Source organism: Gallinula chloropus, assembly GCF_964237585.1.
Source record: "Gallinula chloropus genome assembly, chromosome: Z".
NCBI classification, from domain to species: domain Eukaryota; kingdom Metazoa; phylum Chordata; class Aves; order Gruiformes; family Rallidae; genus Gallinula; species Gallinula chloropus.
This window is the reverse complement of record NC_140089.1, coordinates 41,002,903-41,019,585: the sequence shown is the minus strand read 5'-3', so window position 1 is coordinate 41,019,585 and position 16,683 is coordinate 41,002,903. Positions and strand designations below refer to the sequence as shown.

General features: G+C 37.0%; 1 protein-coding gene across 2 annotated transcripts in view; it reads left to right on the top strand.

Annotated features, from left to right (window-relative positions):
* The window catches only part of PRUNE2 (prune homolog 2 with BCH domain), a gene marked incomplete at its 5' end in the record, with an annotated part of 139,819 nt that overhangs the window by 65,093 nt on the left and 58,043 nt on the right, over positions 1 to 16,683 (top strand). For both annotated transcript variants that reach the window (XM_084278902.1, XM_084278901.1), the window contains one exon: positions 15,879 to 16,037. In XM_084278902.1, the coding sequence (XP_084135028.1) occupies positions 15,879 to 16,037 (159 nt within the window). The remainder of the gene's footprint in view (positions 1 to 15,878; positions 16,038 to 16,683) is intronic.

Genomic DNA, 16,683 nt, shown 5'->3' with positions numbered 1-16,683 from the left:
CTCTGGCATCTCTTCCAGATGGGATATTGAACTTTGGAAGCTTGTCAGAAACTTTTCCCTCTACTGCTCCTCTACCAGTTCTGCACTGCATAGAATTGCACCGCTGTCTGCTGCCCAGTTGCCCTAGTTGTGCCTTTGTGACACTTAGCACGATGTTTCAAAGTCTTAAGAATAGCTACATGGAACCAAGCAGTCGTATGTCAGATATATTGAGACATAAAATAGGTTATAACCCAGGCAGCTGTTTCTTAGTTGGAATGAGCTTATCAAGGGTGGGAAGAGAGAAGAAACATATAAAACACTTATTTGCTGATAAAGTCAGGATACATGCTAATTAGTTTGGCTTGTAAGGTTCCCCATTATTTTCACTGCTGTTGTGGTTGCTTATGTCGTATACGCATACACAAACACACCCAATGTGAATAAGACAGCATTTATGTGTAGGTTGAACCAAATGATTATAAATGAATTGAGGGATGTCTCCTGGGATTGGACATAAAGGTCTTGTAAACTGAAAATTTTATAAACAAACAGCTGTTGGGAAAATACCATTATGCTGTAATAGCTGCTATTAAAATCCATTAGCAATCTTGATGGCCTGTTTGAATTTGATGCATCATTTGCTCTGACAGCATTTCTTTCTAAAGAATTTTCTAAAATATATGTAGATTATGAAAGACAGTAGTAATAGACTAGGAGATTAACACTGATTACATGTTTTACTTCCATGTGCCAATCAAGCTTTGAAGAATGCTGTGTACCCCCAGTTTGAATGTCAGTGGACGAACAGGATCACATTAACCTGAACAGCTGCAAAGCCTTCTCCATCACTGTGGGAGAAATATGCAGCTCTGCAGAGATGAAGTATTTTCAGGTTAAAAACCACATTTCAGGCAACAAAATAAATCTCCAGTGTTTTCTGTGAGTTTGTGCACTGTCCTAATTGATGCCAAACTGTCATTCTCCTGCTCATGAACCTGGATGCCGCAGTGGAGACCAGCTGCCATAGGGGTAGGCATGGCCTGTAGATCATGCTGCTACCAAAATTAGTCAGGCTTCTAATGAGATTTTGAAAAATCTATGTGCCGAGGACTATCTGCAAACTCTCCTCTTTTAAGAACAGTTCAAGTGTCAGTGTTCTATCTAAACTGTCCCTTCAGAAACAAGTTTGAAAGCTCAGGGATTGGGCGGGGGGTGGTGTGTGTGTGTGTGTGTGTGTGTGTGTGTATAGGCGGCGGTAGGGATGCTCATGGTTCGTCCACGGATGCGGCAAGGGCACCATCTGGTGGGTGAGCAAGGATAAAGGACTGTAGCTTGACAGAGCTGAGCCGTCAGGTTTAAACGTCTTTAATCAAGACTTCTTGACTGCTTCCCTATCCCCGCCCCCTTTTTTTTTGGTAATGCTCATAATCGGATGATATAAATCTAGTTATTGTGTATGCTTGTTTAAATATGTCTTCCTGTACCTTGTGTTTTTCAATAGTTTTGTTCAATGAACTAAACAGACTTCTTTCGCTATAAGTATTATTGTGGTGTAAATTCACATGCCAATTTTATGGACACCCTCTTTTCTTCCCTCTCATTCTACGTGGTCCCCCTTTCTTTGTCATATGCTCTTTTTCTTCTCTGATATCTCTAAGCAGCTTTCTTTGCTAAAAGGACGGCAAAGGATGCTGTGTTTTCTACTGTTTTCCTCTCATTAATCCTCCTCTCCTTCCTGGTGGGATTACAGTGATGGAAGGGAAGCACACCTTGTTTGTAATATTGTTCTGCTGAAGTATATAGTGTGCAGCAGAGCCACGGCCAGCTCCCTTTTTAAGGGGGAGAGGTATACAAGCTTTTGTGCTTTAATGTAGGAGAGAAAAGTCAGTACCTTTAAGTCCTTCTAGCTCTGGACCATTCTGTCTTATTTTTCTTCACAGATGTGGGGTTTTTATATTTTATTTTTGCTATGGATTATATTATGACTAAGTTCATCAAAAGAGCTGTAGGTCTATGATACCACTGTTTATTATGGCATTGTCTTAACAGGATTGCAAGGGGCTAGACCTAGCCGAGTAGTCACACCATTTAATGTGCAAGTTGTTGAAGGAGCCTTTGCTACTTGTCAGCTACTGCAGGGTTGTGATAATGTATTATGCATTCCACCATATGCCTCTCTCTAGCACTGAGCGATCGATGGTTGTTCAATACACAGTGTAGCAGAGGCGAAGCCCTTGTGCCATTCCATATAGGGTTTTTTATGGTTTGAAAGAAGGCTGGATGCTATTTAGAGCCCCAGCTATCTCATTTACATGTCAATATTTTTAATCACATTTTAAGAAAATAATTGAGGCCCTGAATTTAAAGACATCAATTTAACAAAGGTTGAAGTAAGAGTGTTCTAAAGATGTGCCAACAGGATAGAAGGCCTTAATTATGGGCCTAGTCAATAAGGTGCCCATGCACATACTCTTTTTGCTTCTGTGAATTACTTCACTTTCATAAATTTGGCAATACCTGAATATACTTCAGGTACATTTTATTTGCAAGTGCAATAGCAGTTTGACCACCCTACCACACTATTTTTACTCCAATGTTCAGACAACGCAAATTCAGCCTTTAAATAATTGCACTCAAAACCTTAGTCTTGAAACCTCAGATTATCAACAGTGAAGTTACTGGAGCAGTATAACGTTTTGTAAATAAGCTGCTTGCTTTGCTAGGTGAAATTTTGTTTTGACATTGCTTTTGACATTTCTTTCCTTACTGTGTTTGAAAGATGCTTTAGTGAGAATGTGTGACTACAGTTATGAAGTCATACAGCTAAGCATGGAATGGCTGTGGCTAACTCAGATATATGCTATCAACTTGCTATATATTTTGTGGTTAATTTTTTAGTTCGTTACTTACTGAGTTTATGTTTAAATATATTTATTTACTTTACGGACAGTCTTACTGTACAATTTACCTGACAGATTTGGCTCAAGATGTACATACTTGCAAGAAAGCTCAATGGCACAAGGAGAGTCAGTTGCACTAGCTGGAGTCACTACTGCACAGGGTGGAATTGCTGACCCTTGGTAAAGCTCCTTCTAAACTTGTGTGACACTGTAGAGGCAGTACCAACATCACTCTATCAGGGCTGACAAAAATTTTTGGAAACTAACTGGTCTCACTGCTAAACATACTGGAAAGTAATGATTTTGCATGCTATTTTAAATAGAGGACTTTTTTGTTTGGCAGCCCAAACAAAATCCCCATATTATTGTTCTTCAGCCTCACTCCCCCCCAGTTTTTTGGGGGTTTTTTTTGCATACTTAGACATAATTTATTTTTACCATTGAGAGTTCCATGTAAGTATCAAGTAAAATTAGAACCATATTAAATGTATTCCTGCTGCTTTAGGCCCTGAGGGCAAGGGATTGCTAAACTAGATTTACACGTCAGTGTCAGCAGAGCAGAGGCCTTGTGCCTCAGGGTGGTGAATCCAGTACCTTGGATTCAGGGTACTGTCTTGCTTTGCATCTCATTTTTCACTTGTACCTGTCTAGAGAGAGGGAGAGAGAGGAAAGAACAACTTTGTGAAGCACACAACCTGCATAAGCACATATGCTGGAGAACTCAATCCTGCAAGTTGTCATACAAATTCTGCCTTACACACAGCTAGTATTTTTGAACTATCTCAATGGTAGGAGCTGCCATCTTCATTACTACTGCATATGTTAAACTGACAAGAGTGCCACTGCTGAACTTCTGCCTGGTGTAACTGAGTGTGTGCCCCCTGACAGGCATCTGCAAAGAACTTTGTTTTACACTGTTTTCGCTTGTGTTGGTAATGACTCCTTTTATCTCTTCTGAAGGAACTGACTGTTTAACAAATGAGTTGCTAAAGGCATTTTGCTTGCATAACTGTACGTGCTTATTAGAAGAATCCTTAGGAAAACTTAAGTGAATTACAAGAAACTGAATTGCTATTCTTATTTGTAGGAAGAGTGGGATTTTATTTTTTTTTTTTTTTTTTTGGCAAAGTTCTGTGACTGTATTCCATCATCTCTCTCTAATTCTTGATTCCTGTTCTGAAATTGCCATTGCAGATGAGACTAAAGCCAGTGCCACTGAAAACATGGGGATCTCTCTGTTTGTCTGTGGGTTGCAGAGCGAGATGTTAGGCTCCCACAGCAGAGAGATAGACTGAGTGAATGGAAAACTAATCTTTTTGTCTCCAGTCATATTCCAGATGAGGGTTACTCCATATAGAAAAGGCAACATGAGTGGCCAAGCAAGGTGCCGGTGATTCAGCACAAATCTGACTTAACCAAAATAATTCAAAATGCATTTCTAAATTTTTCACTTACTAAGCAGTAAACTTCTACTTCCTGGAAAGGCATTCACTAAACTTGAGTGCCTGAGAAATGGTGCAAATATTGTCTGAGTGGGAACTGGTTGGGAGAATACTTTATACTGGCATCACTGGTGTGCACCAAATCCTTTGAAGTCACCCATTAACTTCCAGTTTGTGTGATTCTGAATAGGCCTGTTCATTCAGGCTTGCAGAATGAACACCTACTGGTAACAGTTTTAATTATAATTTCTCTATATATGCAGAGACCCCGGTTAGAATGCAGCATTTCAAAGCCACAGATCTGTGCTGCTAAGAGGAAAACAGGATAAAAGTATAATGAAGACTAAGGTGCAATCAAAGAGTGTTTTGCCTTAATGGGGAACTGTATTGGCAAGTGGGGAGATTTTGGAGCAAACAGTTAAAACTAAATTCTTGAAACAGCACCAGTGGTTCTTGCTGGGAATTCAGTTGCGGTAGGAAGAAGAGTGAGAAGTTTGAAATGGTAACAGAAAGTAACAGGGAAAGTAAAACATAATGTAAGTCAGGAATTGACAGCACTGGAGGAAAAAACCTTGGAGGAGGAAACAGTATTTTTGAGTCAAGAGAATGAATGGAAAAAGCACAGTTTTTGAGAAAAATGGCTTGCTGTCACAAGAGCAAGAGAGGGAACAAACAGCTCCTTTAGGAAGGCAGAAAAAGAGGTAGTTAGTGGAAACAGAAACCTTCACTGATTACTGAAATTTGATGCAATTAGCTGAATGTGACACATTAACAATTTAGAATATGTAAGAAGTGATAGATCTGAATCCTACATGAATGGTTCTTTCACTTTGTTATCTGTTGGTAATTTTCAAAGCAGGGTTTTCGAAGGGGAAAAGAAGTTTGGATCCTGCACAAACCTGAATGGAGCTGTATCAATAACAGCAGTCCATTTTATTAATTCTAGGTCAGCTGTCTTGCAAAACTATTTGCCTGTCTATATAAATGGCCTGAATTAGCTTTAACAGTTAAGCAACTGTGGTTTATTACTGTGAGATGCTTAAAAATTAGTGAAGTAAATGTGATGACAAAAAAAATATGGGGAGAAGGGGGAAGAAGTTAGCAGCTTGGGATTTAAACAATTTAAAGATATCTAAACAATTATAAATTACTGAAAATTTTGGTAACTCAACCAGAAAACCCTAAAGTGTGCGTGCATTTGCATGGCTGCATTGCTGTGTGAGGAACACTCGGATTGAAAAAGTGTTCCGCAGCAGGTTTTGCTGTTTTTATAATGTTTTTTACTGATGAACTAATCATTTTACATTAAATACCTTACTCTTCTAGAATGCATTAATGCTGAAAAATAGTGTTGTCACACCAAATATTTTCCTGGTTTCTTCTGCTTCTTTTGACTTTTTTACCTACAAGTTTTTGAACTTCATACAAAGTATTTTTTCTATCTTCATACAAAGTATTTTTTCTATTTTTACAGCATTTTTTCCATTTTTTAATGTTAGCATTAAAAATATTGGCATTTTGTTATTAAATATAAATCACACTGAATGCTTGGTTCAGAGTCCCACACTGGAGAAAGAACTGCAGGCTTCCTTCTGCTTCTTATATAAATGAGTCTTCCTCACTTGGTGCAGTGGAGCTAGGAATGAGTCATATCCCAAGAAGATTGGGTGGAGGTGTCCCCTGGCTGTGCTCTTTGGGCTGCAGTAGGAAGTCTAGCAGCATTTTTCTCTCCTTTGCCAAAGACAGGACAGGGTTGGTTTTCATTGCATCAAAAAACCCCAAAACTAAACCAAAACAAAAATACCCCACAATCCCCACAAAGCTTTCAGTACTAACGCAGCTACATTATTTCTAAATATGCTCTTGGCTGAAGAATAATGATTTATTAGCTTGATTGAAAGTAATTTTCAAAGATTTTTCCTGTTTCATGCAGGGATGATGTGCGACACATAATACAGAAGGTACATACGTATATATAATTTTTCAGACAGTCTGTCTGTGGCGGTATACGTTTACAGTATTGCTAGCTTCTTGCCACTGAAAGTATTTTTAATGGTACATCTAGTCTTGATGTTTCCAAAGAGAAAAAAAAGTGTTCCTGAAAGTAGGAGAGAAAGCACTGTTTCATCCCTCTGTAGTGACGGCTGCTGAATAGATGTAGCACTTTTCACTGGATAAACCTATGTGTTTGTGGGACAATGGCTATTGTATACTATTGTCACTATTACGATGAAGAGCCAGTCTCCATTTCCACTTTAAGCTGCAACCATTAAAAGTGCGCATAAGAGTAGTTCAGCATCCTGCTTTTTGTTTTTTCCTTGATTATATCTTCAGGAAGAATTAACATTTTGATACAACATTTGTTCGTGGATTTGTAGTGGTTAAATCAATAGTTAATGAGGTTCGTCGTATAATTTGAGCTTGTAGTTTGTTTATGCTAGACCAACTTTATCCATACTCCAAACAAATTATCTCTTATAATCACCAGCCTGAAGATAAATCTCTAAATGTTTTTCTGATGATAGTGCTGTGGTTGGCAGGTGTTAGAAGTGCCTCCCAGGGACAAAGATTGAAGATGGGCTTGTTCTCACAAATCCTTCAGGCGAGGTTGTTTAGCTTTCTATCCTGTCATCTGCAGAGGAGCCTTGTATGGTGCCCTGCTAATGAAATCTAATAGGCAAAGGTCATATATCTTTATGAAGAAAAATGCAAAGCTGGTGAGTGATAAATGTTCTCCATGGGGTTCAATGGACGATGCTCAGCAATAAAATCCGTGTTTAAACAGTGTTTCAAACGGCTTGGCATAGCTCTATTTTTTTTTGCGCCTTAACTACTTTTTATAACAATTCTCATTACTGGTGATAGGATTTGATAAACAGAAAACTAGTTGGATATGCATGCAAAGTTGTCAGTATAATTAAAAATAATAGGTGGTGACTTGAAGAGGGCAATTATTTTTTCCGTTTTCATAGCATAATAAATAAGATGGCTCAGATAAAAGTACGTACGTGGCAGTATTGTATTTAAATTTGAAAGCTCTGTTTGGTGATAGAAGCATGGTAGCTACTGTGAAGATGTGAAGATTTAGGTAGATTCTAGCATCAGCTGTAAACCACAAATGTCTTTCTCAAATGTCAAAATGTAAACGAAGGAAAAAAAAAAGAGAGAAAGGAACGTGCATCATACAATTGCAGATACAACTTCTAAAGAATGAAAGTCAGTCCCTTTAAGAAATTGCTAATCTGAAGTTAGAAGGAATTAAATAAACCCGATATTGTTGAATCACTGCTGTTTTTTGAGAAGTTACCAGTTCATTTGCTATAGTTATACTGCTGAGCTAAGAGACAGTTCAATAAATCAACTCAGGCTTGATGGATTCTACAAACCATTGCAATGAGTGCGTGGAAGAGGAAAGAAATCTCTTAGTATTCCCTCTTTGACAAAAGGGTATGCAAAGAGCCTGAATGGATGAATGGTTGATTAATTTTGCCAGAAATTTTCTTGACAGCCAGAAATGTGTTTTTGCATTACCATGTTTGCATGGGAATTATTTTGTAAAGTATGAATTATTGCATATAAACTTACACCTGAGACTTAGCTGGCTAAAACAGACAGCTCCTGGTCAGTATGTATGTGGTTGTGATGTTTCTTATGTTTTAATTCATCACTCTGGCAAGTCAGCCTTTTGCTTGTTACCACTCGCTAATCAGTCAACAGTGAAATCAAATATTGTATGTGATTAAATGAACCTTGTAACTGAAGTTGTAGGTTGTGTCTTTTCCGTATTTTTTAATTGATTTACAAGCTGTGGAAAAATCAGATGGAAGTTCTTAACCTAGGAGCAGAAAGCAGAACAATGTAAAGGACAATAAAAAGATAAAAAGGCTATATCCACATGGGCAGTTGATTAGTAAGACACAAAACCAGTGTTTCTATTTCTCCTCTAAATTTCTGAGGTAAATAATGTATTAGTTTGTATATGCTATACTGTAGTATAGAGATTTTTTTTCCTCTTTTTTTTTGCACTTATTTTTTGCATATTTTGAACAGAGGATATTTGCTTATAAATGTGGATACCCTGACCTTTAGGGTTTGGATACTTATCACCTGTAGTTTTGCAATGAGAGACTTTCCTTTTCGTGCCGTTTGCTCCAGAAAATTATGTACATGCCTACTTCAGCCTTTGCATTGATTTTAACATAATGCAAGTAAATGTCCCTGTAGTTTCCTACTTGCAACAGAACTTACATGGTGAGGACTGCAAGTTTTCTAGTTTGTCCCTGTATAGAGAGGCAGAATTTTGAAGACACCCTTGAAAAAGGAGATGGCATTTGAGCCTTCAAACTTGAAAATCATATCTGTTTAGCTCTATTTATATTTTTAACAACTCCGAACTACTTAACCCTGCAATTGCCCAAAATGGTGAAAAATGGCAGCTTTATCTTTGTCAATCACAATTCTCTTATTACAGAAACATTCATTAACAGTAAGAGAAATTACAAGCACTTTGAATTTCTTCCCTTGAAGATAGAAATAAATAAGGGCTTTCACCTTTATCTCACTAGACAAGATGATGTACATCCTTTCTTACATTCCAGTGCCACTGAGAAATGTTTTTTTCTTCTAGATGATGTGGTCGCAGCTGTTTCGTATTGACGTGCTGTTCCAGTGTGCACCACAACAGTACGCACACCCTTACCTGTGTTTGTTTATGCCTTACCTGTGTTTAGTTATGCCTCTTAGGCTAAGTGCTCAGTGTTCACATCATCCAGCAGCCCCTTAACAGGCTGGACTTCACCTCCAGCCCTTCTGGTCTATTAGAAACTTGGTGGGTGTGTGTGCACAGACCCTACAAACACCAGGGAGCATTTTTGACTGCTGTGTTTCGGGCAGTTTGTTGTACACTCCAGTAGTCAAGAGAGGGTGCCTTGCTTATGGGTAAGAATTAGTGTTCCTTCACGTGCACGGCCACAGAAGGCAGAGGAAGAATCTTGTAAGCCACACGGGCCATTATGGTAGCCCTGTGCACATGGATATCATGAAGTCTCTTTAATGTACACAGAGGTGTGTCCCAGGTGCTGAATTGAAAGCTCTCTCAGCCAGCTCTGGAAATGTGAAAGAAAGGAACCGAAGATGGCTGTTTGCCCATGCAACTTTTGGGTTTTTAAATTTTATGAATAAATCAAGACTTTGCAGTCTTTCCTGGAAAAATGTGCGCTGTGCTAAATACATATAAGACATGGACATCTTTGTAAGTTCTGGGTGAACGCAGATCAAAATGGACAAGCGTGAATTTGAATACTGAATCTGTACTTGCATCAAGTGGAAGTAAAGTTTGTTTAGCTGTGATCTCAGCTCCCAAAGAGTGGATCATTGACAAGACACACATTCATAAAATGTACCAGTGCTGTAGAAAAGGCACCGTTTCCAGTGTGAAACTGCCTAAAAGCACTTTCATTGAACAAAGCATCATTTCTTATAGATTAATCCTTATTTCTTCTTTGGTTTGTGGTTGGCTTTTTTTTCCTTTGTTATTCTCCTTTTAATGAAAATAATAGAATGTAAAAACACAGTAATCATCTATAGTAAGGGAGTGAGTTCAGCGTTAAGCAGGCATTCATCACTTTATTTTATATGCAGTATTTCATAATGCTCTAGAATTTCCTGTTTAAATTTTAAGTTAAGCTTGGAAGGCCTAAAGTCAGACTGCTCTTTGGTTTAGGACCTAATATCTATTCCTCTTTGTAAACTTTAGACAACAGCAACAGAAGGAAAGCAGAATTAGCTGCTGTTTTTTTGTACTTTTCAGAGCAAAAGTAGAAGAGAGCTGCTGTTCTGTAGATTAAAATACACAAAAGAAAAACACTATCTTTCCTTACAGAGACAATGGTGAATTTTGTATAGACTGTTTTCACCAGTGATGTTTATAGAAAACAGAGGTAAAATAATGAATGTCCATGTTACTGGACTCTTATAAGCAGCATAGTGTTTATACTGTTTTTTTCCACTTTTAGTGACCTTACCTGAAAACTTTTATAAAAATGTGGGTCTTTTATTTTTCTTTTTCTTTTTCTTTTCCTTTTTTTTTTTTTTTTAAGGAGGGGGCTTCTAGTAATTAGCTGGATTTACAACAAATGGCACACAGACTGTTAGCTCTGCATGTGTGCGATAACATTGGTGTTTACCCTATTATATTGCAATTTAAGTATGTCATAAAGTTTTGTCAGTGATCACATAGAAATAAATTGGAATGGAGAAGTACTGACCATGAAATATTAAGAGAATATCGTGTGAAGCGGTATGTATCAACTTCTGTATTGTGATAATTGCTTTGGTTGTGAAAATTGTAATGGGATACAGTGATATTCCTCATTTATATTTTGTGATGGTTGGGTATTTTTAGCAAATGACTTGTCAGCAGAAAGGCTTCATTAGACCCATCAGGGTATCTGCCCATGAATAACGAATCCCAAACTGTACTGACAGTTTCCTTGAGCCAAAATGATGGAGCACCTCTGACAAAAGCCATATTGTGCTCTCCATGTGAGGAGTGTGAAGAACAAAAGAGACAGTTTGTTCTTAATTTGGTCAGGTTAATATTGACACAGTTAGTTTAGAAGAATCAGAAGTGTGTGTAATGTACGTTTACAGTGATCACTTGGTAATTGGCTGTTGGCTTCTGAATTAGAAGATGTTGTTAGAGTTGAAGTCACAAATTCTCTTTGGATATTTTTTGGTGATTTTGCTTCTTTTAAAGGATCATCCATGCTTGTTGTCAAGTTAACTATTCAATTAAAAACCAGATTCCTATAAGAAAATTGAGTTTCAGAGAAAGAAGTTTTCATACATATTGATATAGCCTATGTAAAATGGTGTTTCTTAACAGAACTAGATAATAACAGAACAGGTCACGTTAAAAATGCTCCAGATGTCTGTGGATTTCTTAAACTTTGTTATTCTGTTTACCTGGATGATAAAAAGATGCTTCTTGTTTCAGAATGTTCACCATATTGTTATCTTGTAGTAGCACAGTATAAACTATATGCATTAGACAAAACAAATGCACAATTTTATTATGAATGCTAAGACACTACATTTCTCCAGTATCTAAATTGCTGTTAACTATGCAAATGCATTTTTTCAAGATGTGTTTGCTACTAGTTTTTGTGTATTTCAAGTATACTACATTACAAGTATATTTACAGTCCTTTTTTTAATAGGTTATTTAGAGAGCATTATGGCAACTAATAGAGTTGACATATGCTATTTACCTGCTATTCACTGTACAAATTTTAATTAATATTTAAGCCAGAACATGCAAGCAAAGTAAGGAAAAGTAGTATAAGAATTAATAGCTGACTGACCCTTGTCATAGTTTGGCTATATTTCTGTGTATTTCTTACTATACTGATTGATTGACAGCATATTTTACAGTGCTTGTAATTAACTTGGGATGTAGCGGCTTAACTGTTGAAATGATTAACATTTTTTCATTTCTGAAGGAAATGTTTTTATTTCTGTTGGCATTTACAATTCTGTTAGTATTTAAAATACATGCAACATTCTGGATGTTTACTTAGGTTAGTATATTTGTGGAAGAGTCCATATGTCTACCATCTCTTTCAATAATATAGACTTGGGTTATTTGTAAGAGTTTCTTGTTTGCAACTGTCTTTATTTATTTGAATGTTCAAGTGCTTGCAAAGGGAGTATCTGAGTTGTGCTGCTGGTATTATTTTTTAAAAGTAAACTCCATGGATGTTCGCAGGGAGGGATGGAATGAAACAAATTTTTGTAAACAATCACTTAATAACATTTATTAACATTGATAAAACTACCTTTGCCTATTTTAAAGTTAATAATTAATTTAATGTGTTTATTAATTGTCAAACCAACCAAAAAAAAACCACATGGGGTAACGTCATGATGCTGTAAGACATATAATCTGATCTTGCTTTTATTAAATCAACAGCATTTTCCAGCCAATTTGCTCTTTGACTTACTCTTTCAGTGAGGTCTGTTTGCCTTGTGTTTCATTTCTGGATGCAGGTAGTGAAGTAACAACTTTTGAGAAACACATATTGTTCATTATTAAAATGACTGTTTGTGGGAAAATTGAGTTATGTTATCAGGTATTATTTAATATTAATTGTTGCTTAGTAATAGTAATGTGAGAAGCTTGTATCTTATTCCTCATTCCACAGAATTAATAAGGCCTTCAGTTTTATACCTTTGCTGAATAATTACATTTTTGTCAGAAAGTTTTCTCATTAGCAGGCTGTCAGTTAAAGTAATAAATGGGATGTGTTCAGCACCATTTTTCCTGACTTGGACTGTGTTCTGACAGGCCTTAATGACTTCCTTAGTATTATTTTTGATTGGATGTCACTGTAAAGTATCTCTTGCCCTCCTGCACTCTTAAATCCTCAACTAATTTGCATGTTTGCATTCTTTCAATGCAGTTTATGGTGCTGGCACACCTAAACCTATTCCCGTGCTACTGCTGTGCTTCTCCCATGCACCAGGTGGCGCTGGTCCATTATGACCCCAGTAAGAAAGGCATGAAAACTCTGTCAATTGTCGTTTAAAATGCTGTATATTAGAGCTAATATTTTAAGGAGAAAACACTGTAGGGAATTCTCTATCCCTCTAGGTGGTGGGAACCCTGAGAGCTATTTCACTGAATGCTGGAAACACCCCGTGGATAGAAGAAACTGACCTTTGGGTCATTTCAGCTATTATAGGATTTTCTTACAAGGAAACAACTCCATAATTTCTACTGTCAGAAAGAAAAGATGTTCATTTGAGAACATGTTGCACTTTTAGACAAAGGCAAGGATGCATGGGGGACATGGTTGCTCATACCAAGTGGAAGGTGCTTACAGGCTTCTCTGGTACAGTTGGCTGGCCAAGTTTATTCTGTGTCTGAAGAATATGTGTAGCATAGCATGGCCCAGGGGTCAAGTTGGATGTGAAGCATGGAGAAAGAAACATCTAGAACAGAACTAATCTCTTTCTGCAACTTGTGTGGAATGGAGAGGGACCATTAGCCTGTGCAGAAGCTTCACGCTTCTCTCAGTCATGAAGACACTTGAGAACCTGAAGAAGAAGAAAAATTCACACTGAAAAATACTAAGTTTGAGAGCATGGAAGAAACAGTGAGAACCTCAAGTAGCTGGATCATATACTTATGTAAATAGTACAGATCCATTATTGTGTATGGAATACACCCAAACTCTGCTGCTTACAGTGGCAGGCTACTGGGTCACCTGCTGCTGTATCAACTCCTCAGTGTTGTTCTTGATTGTATGACGTAAGTTAGTAAAAAATGGGGCACAAGGCAAATTCAGATTTTAGCAGCACCTTCAGGGGCTTTACCAATGCCATTTACATCTTTAATTCCTGCTCTGACTGGTAGAACTGATCTTCCATTGTGTGGCATTTGGTGTCACAGCCTTGCTCTGGTAACCAGTCCCACCCACAAACAGCAGCTAGCATGTGAACTTTCTAGCTTCTATTTATTCATCATCTTGCCCTGTGATAACATGGCGGTCCTTAGCCTTAAACTCTAGAAACAGACCTCTGACCTCTGGCTCTCCAGTTGGCCATGGTAGTGACAGGGGAGTTTTCCCACGCTGTGTAAGTGCTTTAAGAGGTTCCTCCCTCAAAATACTGCAGAAAGCAGGATTTTTGGCATATCCCAGTGTAACGCTTTCTGAGTGTCAAATGCAGGCTGAGATGACAGAAGATGCAATCTAACTCAGTGCCACTTCCAGTTTAGTCACAGGATTTTAAGAGAAAATACCCTGAATTTTCTGCTTATGCAAGCAATATAAAAGATAAAGCATTGTGAGTCTTGAAGGCTGGACATTTTTTTTAAAGGACCTTTTTTTTAATCTTATGTACAGCCATAAAACACCTTGCAGACTAGATCCTTGTTCATGCCTGTCCCTGTGACCTCCCAGTCTTCTTAAATTGTCTGTCAGTGGGTAACCAAGATCAGGGATTTTCAAATGGTTTTGAATCTGCTCTAACTAAAACTTTTTATTCCAGTAAATTTGAATTATTCCAACTGGAATTAAGTACATTGTGGTACTTTTTCTAATATACCAAATACTTGAGTCTTGAGAAAAATATTCCTGACATCCAAATCTTATTCACTGTAATTCCTCTGTCATAACCCCCTATTCAGATTCCATATGTGAAAGGCCACCATTAAACTGACAGCTGACTTTTGTTTGTGCATTAATCTGCATGAATTTCACATAAAACTAATTTTAAGGTACTACATGAACATTGAAGTGGAACTTCATCTCTGATCTTGAAAAAGCATTTGACTTCCAAAGCATTTGACAAACATTTATTATTTTTTTAAATTTAACTTGGAGGGAGGGAGGCACATTTTGTGGACAAATTTGAGTAGATTAATAAATAGTATTTGTATACATGTAACCAAAACAGTAATTTATCAGGTAGGAGACAGATGCAAGGGAATAACATGCCAATCTGCATATACAGTTGTGTTGCGTTCATGATGAACTGCTGTTTATTCAGGGCCAGTGTAGCTTGTCAGTATCAGAAGAACTATTAGCTAAAAGATGACAAAAATTATCTCAGATGCAAATAGCAGAAACATAAAGGACAAAATAAAATTTATAAGGCTTTGTTCACTGGCAGTTGTCAGAACTGAGGACTGAAGAAAGACATTTATGCTTCGTGGACTGAAGAAAGACATTTATACTTCGTGGACGGTGTCCCCAGATGACAATGAGGGATGTATGGCTTATGTTACAAAATCTAGATAATTGAACACTAGGCTAGGCCAAGTATAAATGAGAATAGGAATGACAAATGCAGCATTTAGCACCTGTGTGTTTTATGTGGGGTGTGCATGAAAATAACCTCTTTTTTAACACAATTTTAAAACTAGTTTGTTTTACTTTGTCCCTGTTTGTTTGGGTGTTGGTTTTTTTTTGGGGGGAGGGTATTGTTTTGAAGACTTGCACAGAATTTAAAGAGCAAGAATAAAGAGATCTAAAAGAATAATCATGGGTAAAATGGTATGCAATCATGTAATATCATAATGGATACATACAAAGCACTACAAAATGAATTTAGCAATTTCTTCTGAGTGCCTAATTTTGCACCTCAATACTATTGTTTTAACATCCATTGTTTTTAAAGGAAATATTGACATGGCAAATTTAATAAAATATTTTTATTTTTCTAACAAAAAAGGGATTTCTATTCAAGAAACAGTAGTAGCTCGATACTTTTAAGCAACCTCGCAAAAGCAAATGGCAGGAACAAGTAACACTTCTGTTTCAGCAGCAATTTTAAGAAGGCAAAACCTACATTAGTGTTACCCAGAAATAAAAGTCCATTGCTGCGCTCTGTCACCATTTTTCTTAAGAACATAGCTGTTTTGACAAATGGAATGGTTGCCAGTTACAGTCACGAATGATTATTTATGTTTCTGTTTCCTCAACCAACTTGGATGGAAAAAGCAAGGAAAAGACACTAATGTTTTTTTACATTTCTTCCCCTATTGCAGGACTGCGTGTTACACAGGAGTCTTGTTGGTGATCTGAAAGCATTCCTAGATAAATATGGGTTTGATGTCCTTGTCATTTTGGCCAACTGTTTGTCAAATGAGAAGCAAACAAAACGACAAATAGCAGTATACTCGGAAAACCTAGAGCTGGGCAATCAAGTAAGTACATGGAAAAGAAATCAAGTAATGTCTCTCCTGAAGAAAAAAAAGGGTTCTTTAAAGTGGTCTATACCAGAATGTTGAATAATTAAGTGACGACAAAAAGTAACATCAGTTGTCTAGCAACTGAGTAGCTATTTGGAAAGGCTCTATTATTTATAGGGTAGAAAACGGAGAGTGTGATATTTCTGTTTGTTTCAGAGCAGCCTAATAGAAAGACCGTATGGTTAAAAGAAATACAGAAAGAGACAAGTTTTTTTCAATTTAGCTGAAACCAATTTATACACCCCCCCTCCCAGTTTTGAATTCTGTTGTGGTTTGGTTTGGTATTGGGTCTACATGCATGAGTCTTTGGCAGTGAGGGAGAAGCAAACGTGTTTTAAATGATAATGACCAGAACTCATTTTAGAGTTAGAATTTAAGATCTGAAATAATGTCAAATTATTCTTAGGATATTAATTTATCTAATGCCAGGTGATGTCAGTTTTGGTGTTTTTTACTATGTTTTTCCTTACATGGAAAATATAGTATCAGTAGCAACTTTTGTAATGTTTTTCTCAGTCTTAAAAGCTTCAGATTTTATGGAGAGGTGCCTAAATGACTATTACTTTCAAGGACAATATAAATATATTTATTTTAATCTAAT